A 6,250-nucleotide genomic window follows, 5' to 3' on the forward strand; every position below is an offset into this window, starting at 1 on the left:
AAATATTAAAGCATAAACATTAACTTTTTAAACACAACAATAAACCGTACTTGAATACAAACAAAAAACAAACAAAATATAAATAAGATTAGCATGTTGGTATAACATAATATAAATAAATTAACACTAATAATAACTACTAAGACTAACACTAATAGAGCAATAACTACTAATATCAATAGGTAAATATTATTGAATTCAACAACTACTAACAAAATTAATATGATAGATTTACTAAATATAAAAAAGTTAGTAATAAATAAACAGTAAACTCACGATTTTAATAATGGTTTTACTTTTTTTCCCCAAAGTGACAATGATCTCTCTTTTATTTGCTATTTCCTATCTGGCAACAAAAATTATGAAAAAACAAAATATTATGAGAATATGGATCTACAATGAAAACTATGAAAAAAAACAAAATATTATGAGAATATAAGAATATTGTTAATGTTATGTCGTTTTTGTTCTTTATTTTCCAAACAGCAACAAAAACTATAAAAATAATATAATAGTATGAGAATAGGAATAAAATTTACAATCATTTAAAAAAAATGAAATTTTATATAGTAAATGTACAAACATCACGATTTAATGGACGAATGTGGGAGAATAAGAAGATTTAGAACAAAAAATGGAGTGATAAAGAAGGCAGAAAAAAAAAGGTAGAAGCAAACTTGTGGAAGTAAATGAAATAAGGCAGAAGCAAAACGAAAGAAGGTAGAGGCAGAGAGGTTTTGATGTGGGAAATGAGAAGGGGGAAGGGATTAAAAACTTGTAGGTCAAGTTTTCACCACGGGCTTGACCCACGTTGGGAATTAAAGACGAATGGGATGATTCACTACAGTCCCATTTGCTGCATGCTGCTGATTCACTGCCATGAGCGCAACTTTATTAGGTCTAGGGTTGAACCATCGACATGGAATAAGTAGATTTGCATTTATTAAGGTCGATGGTTTAACCCTCGATATCCTCTTTCAAATTTTAAGGTCGATGGTTCAACCCTCGACATTTATTTATTTATTTTTAGTCGAGAGTTCGACCATCGACTTCTTTTTTTAATTTTTCTAGGTCAAGGCTTCAGCCTTCGACCTATGAAGCACAAATACTTCACATGAGACAAATAATCAGTATCAGACACGTATCGGATACTGATACTTTCAGATACTTTCTAGATACATATTTGACACGCGATTTGACGTATCTATACTTCCAGATACTTTTCAGATACATAACTGATACGCAATTTGGTGTATCTATTTCTATGCATATTTTTTTTAAGAAAAAAGACAAGTAACTATCTAATTTTTCCCAATCTAAAATTATGCAACCTATTTAAAAAGCTCACTACTCGAGTCAGAAACTAAAAGAAAAATAAATAAATAACGGACCAAACCCTAAACTAAAATCATTTAATCTCCATATTCACATTTGAGTCCCTACAAAGTTCACAAAAATATAAACCATTTGGATATCTTCAACAATAAGTTATTTGTTTATCTTCATACTTCTCCCTTTAATCTTCTTCTTTGCAATATGAGTAACTTTTTTATTGCATTTTATTAAATATTGTACTTCAACATCTTAAATGTTGTTTTTTTTTTTGTATTGTATTTATGTGTGTGTATTATATTTTGTAATATTGTTATTAACTTGTATGCTAAATTTATTTATATCCTAGATTTTTTCTAAAGAAAAATAAAATGTATATTCAACGTAACATCGTTTTAATAGAAATATATATATTAAAAAAATAGCATCCTTAGACGTATCCGATTGTATCCGTTCATGACCGTATCTATATTGGTGCTTCATAACTTTCGACATATATTTTTTTATTTTTTTTAGATAACCTTATACAAAATCCTAACATTGAAATCTCTAAAACAACTATATTTTCCTAAATACTTTTTATTACCACAATATTAAAAAAAAAAACTCCCAAAATTCACGGTACGACGGGGTCAAATCGGTAAAAGAGCTGAAAGAGAAAAAACAAAACATAAAGAAAACTTCCCTAATATTAAATTGATTAATACGTGTATTTACCTGATTCATCGAACAATAAACATAAAGAAAAAAAATCCCGTGCTATTCGCTGACACCCAACATACTGAAGAACCATTCGCCAATGGGGCCCATGACCACTTCACTCTTCCAATCCACTTGCCCCACGTGTCTATCTCCCCATATTTTCTTCGGTCCCATAACCGATTAATCCGACGGCCCAGATTCTCCATCCCTGCTCCGGCGGCCCCATTTTTTCTTGTTCTCGAGTCTTCGAATCTCAGTTTCTAACTAGAGTTTGTGGATTTAACCCTAGCTTTGCCGTGTTAGGTTAAAGAGACGACCGTGAAGAAGAAGAAGAAGAAGAAGAAGAAGAAGAAGAAGAAGAAGAAGGTATAGGACTGACTACCGAGCTTCTTTCAACCAGTGAAACAGAGAACGAAGAATTGGGAGGGTTCTGTTTCTGTTGTGAACGAAGAAATTTTCCCCCATTTTTGAGGACTGGACCTTCTTATTATTCTTCTTGGCCTTTCTTTGATTGAATCAGACTCATTCATTGCTATGCGTTACGTTCTTTGATTTTTCCCTTCGTTTCTCTCAGATCTCTACTTTCAGTGAGTTTCTCCTTCTGATTATGGTTTTTTTGTTTGTTTGATCTATTAATGGAATCTGAGGATTTATGTTCGTGGTCATTTCTCTTGTAATTTTTGCGGAATTTGGGGATCTGAGGATAATGGAATGGGGAATAATTGTTTTTCTTTTTTTCGTTCGTTTGTTTTTTTTTCTGCATTGCGTGTGAGATGATATACTGGCATCATGGTTGTTTTTAATTCTTTTCTTCTTCAGTCTTCAGAGAACAATCTGGACTGAAGACCAATTTATTGAAAAAGTGAGCCGCAATTTATGCGTTTTCTATACTCTGTCTTCATTACATTTAATTTTGAAGTAGAGGACTTGCTATCGTGTGTGTTAACTACCAGGGGATCTAAAAATGAAAAGAAAATACTGATCTATGAAATTTTATATAGACTAATTCAATGGAACTTTGGTTGAGTTGTTCTTGATTCTTGCCTCTGAGTTTTGAAGCAATCCATTTAGACATGTTACTGTTTTGCTTTCTTTCCTGGAAAACAGTCGGAAAATCCATACTTTTAGTCGATACTAATTTAATTTAATTATTATTTTTTTTTATTGCTTCACTGTTGTAAATACAAGGGGCTTGCGCCGTACCACAATTTATACATGGTTGGGTCTAGTTGCCATGAATTATCTTCTTTTATTTGGTTATTTTCTTAAATAAATCTAATATTGGGTTTCTTTGACAGATTGGGCTCTTCATATCCTGTTCAATGGGTAAGTGGGTATAATATAAAGTCTTTCAGCCTCTTCTGTTGCTGGTTTATTGTGGGTATTCCTTCACTGAGAATCTTTAGTGGGATTTCCTTACTGCGTCGACCGATTAATGATTGTTCGGGTACAAGCATTTGTTGTAGCTCATTCAGCATCGGCTATAGAGTTGGGCATTTCTTTGGGGGAGAAGGAACTCTCTTCCATTGCCTCCTCTTTTGCCTGCTGCCGACACTGTCTGTGCACATTTGTAATTAATGCATCGTAAATTGGATAGCCCTGTCCAGACTCAGATGGCAGTGGCAGCAGCCTTTAAGAGTCCACTCAGTGGAGAGTATGGGGGGAGCAAGAGGATGGAAGGAAAACAGCCTACAGGGCGGAGAAGGGTCTTTGTGCAAACCGACACTGGTTGTGTCCTTGGGATGGAATTGGATCGGAGTGATAATGCTCATACCGTGAAGAGGAGGTTGCAGATTGCACTTAATGTACCAACTGATGAGAGCTCTTTGACATTTGGAGATATGGTACTCAAGAATGACCTCAGTGCTGTACGTAACGATTCTCCCCTCCTTCTTACACGAAACATTTTGCACAGAAGCTCGTCGACTCCTTGTCTCTCACCTACTGGAAGGGATATTCAGCAAAGGGATCAAAGTGGTCCTATTGAGATATTGGGGCATTCTGATCGCTTTGTTAGGACAAAACAACTGGTTGGTGAGATTATAAAAGCTATTAAAATTGGTGTAGATCCTATTCCTGTTCATAGTGGACTTGGTGGTGCATACTATTTCAGAAATAACAGAGGTGAGAGCGTTGCGATTGTGAAGCCTACGGATGAAGAACCTTTTGCACCAAACAATCCAAAAGGGTTTGTTGGTAAAGCTCTTGGTCAACCTGGGTTAAAAAGATCAGTGCGTGTCGGGGAGACTGGATTTCGTGAGGTTGCAGCTTATCTTCTTGACTATGATCACTTTGCTAATGTGCCTCCCACTGCCTTGGTGAAGATTACCCACTCCATCTTCAATGTCAATGATGGAGTAAATGGTAACATGCCAAGTAAGAAGAAGCTGGTTAGCAAGATTGCATCGTTTCAAGAATTCATACCGCACGATTTTGATGCCAGTGATCACGGAACTTCCAGCTTCCCAGTAGTGGCTGTGCATCGTATAGGCATTCTAGACATTAGAGTTTTTAACACAGATAGGCATGCTGGAAATCTTTTAGTTAGGAAACTTGATGGTGTTGGGAGGTTTGGTCAAGTGGAGCTTATTCCTATTGATCATGGACTCTGTCTGCCCGAAACGCTAGAGGATCCATATTTTGAGTGGATTCATTGGCCGCAGGCGTCGATTCCGTTTTCAGATGATGAGCTCAAGTATATCAAAAACCTCAATCCATTTGAAGACAGTGAGATGCTGAGGATGGAGCTTCCCATGATTCGTGAGGCTTGTCTCAGGGTTCTGATTCTCTGCACTATCTTCCTGAAGGAGGCTGCTGCATTTGGTCTCTGTCTTGCTGAGATCGGCGAGATGATGACTCGAGAGTTTCGTAGCGGAGAGGAGGATCCCAGTGAACTGGAACTTATATGCATGGAAGCTAGGCAGCTGATCGAAGAGAAGGAGGTCTTATCCCCTCGGATTGATTTAGGCGATGAGGAATTTCAATTTGATATTGACTGCGATGTCGAAGAGTCGGATTGTAGCGAAGAGATAGAAGCAGATGATTTTTACCCAACACCACCATTCCACTTCAGCGTCGGTGGTGGTATACATGGTCGTTTTCCTCTTTGTAAACTGGAGGAAAGCATCGAGGAAGAAAATGGCGAGGAAGATGAGCGAGGGGGCTTCTCCGATCCGTTTTCTTCTGATAGAATTCCAACTATTTCAAAGCTTTCCATGTCACTGAAGAATTCCAGTCTAGGTGAGAAGAAAAAGAAACATAGCAACTACTTTGGAACAAGACCTGAGAATGGATACATGATGACAAATACATCTTCTGGGCACAGGAGTGCAAATGAACAGCTTCCAGCTAGTGTAACCTTTGTGAAGCTAGCTGACATGAATGAGGATTCGTGGTCATTGTTCTTAGACAAGTTTCAAGAGCTACTTCACCCGGCATTTGCGAAGCGAAAATCTGCTACTCTAGGTCAGAGGCAGAGGCAGAGGCTTGGTACATCTTGCCAATTTTGAAATCGAGCAACCAACCTTGTTATCATTAGATTGAGCCAAGAAAGAAGGGCAGAAGAGTTGTTGATCGATGATGATAGCTCTGATAATGCAAGGGGTTTTTTTCTGATTTATCTCTCAGAGATTACATTTAGAAGATCAGGGTCAGTACTACTACTACTTAGGTTCTCTATTGTAAATATTGTAGCATCAACTTAGTAGATTTGGTTTTAGTATTTTCTTTTTCTTTCTTCAAAATTACTTTGTTCTTCTTAGCTGCTCTACCACCTTGTTATATAAATAACTTTTTGAACAATAAATGTTAAGAGAAAATTATGTAAACAGGAAGATGTGCCAGTTTTTATTTATATAGAACTGTCTAATGGATTTTCACTGCTTAACAAATGTGAGTTTTGGTAAAGCTGTGGATTGGTTGTAATATGTAAAGCTTTCAATATGTTTATTTCAGGCTATTATTTGAAATTGATTCTGATGTTGGTTAAATCCAACAAAATCTCATAAAAGATTCCATATCACATGCAGAAACATTAAAAAAGAAGCAAAATATTTGAGGAGATCAGCCAAAATGGTGGTTGGAAATGATTGGAATGCATCATCAACCGACGTGCTGATTACGGACATATAGAAAATATAATATAATAATATATTTATATAACAATATTAAATATATAAAATATAATATAACATAATATAAGTAAAATTATAAATTT

General features: G+C 35.9%; 1 protein-coding gene across 1 annotated transcript; it reads left to right on the forward strand.

The window, feature by feature from the left end:
• Window positions 1-2,305: 2,305 nt before the first annotated feature.
• LOC120075390 (phosphatidylinositol 4-kinase gamma 5-like) lies at window positions 2,306-5,889 on the forward strand. The gene is made up of 2 exons (XM_039028738.1): window positions 2,306-2,621; window positions 3,333-5,889. The coding sequence occupies exon 2, from the start codon at window positions 3,612-3,614 to the stop codon at window positions 5,541-5,543; it is 1,932 nt and encodes a 643-aa protein (XP_038884666.1). The 5' UTR covers window positions 2,306-2,621; window positions 3,333-3,611; the 3' UTR covers window positions 5,544-5,889.
• The last annotated feature ends 361 nt before the right edge of the window (window positions 5,890-6,250 follow it).

The sequence above is a fragment of the Benincasa hispida genome, chromosome 4 (assembly GCF_009727055.1).
Source record: "Benincasa hispida cultivar B227 chromosome 4, ASM972705v1, whole genome shotgun sequence".
In the NCBI taxonomy this organism is placed as follows: domain Eukaryota; kingdom Viridiplantae; phylum Streptophyta; class Magnoliopsida; order Cucurbitales; family Cucurbitaceae; genus Benincasa; species Benincasa hispida.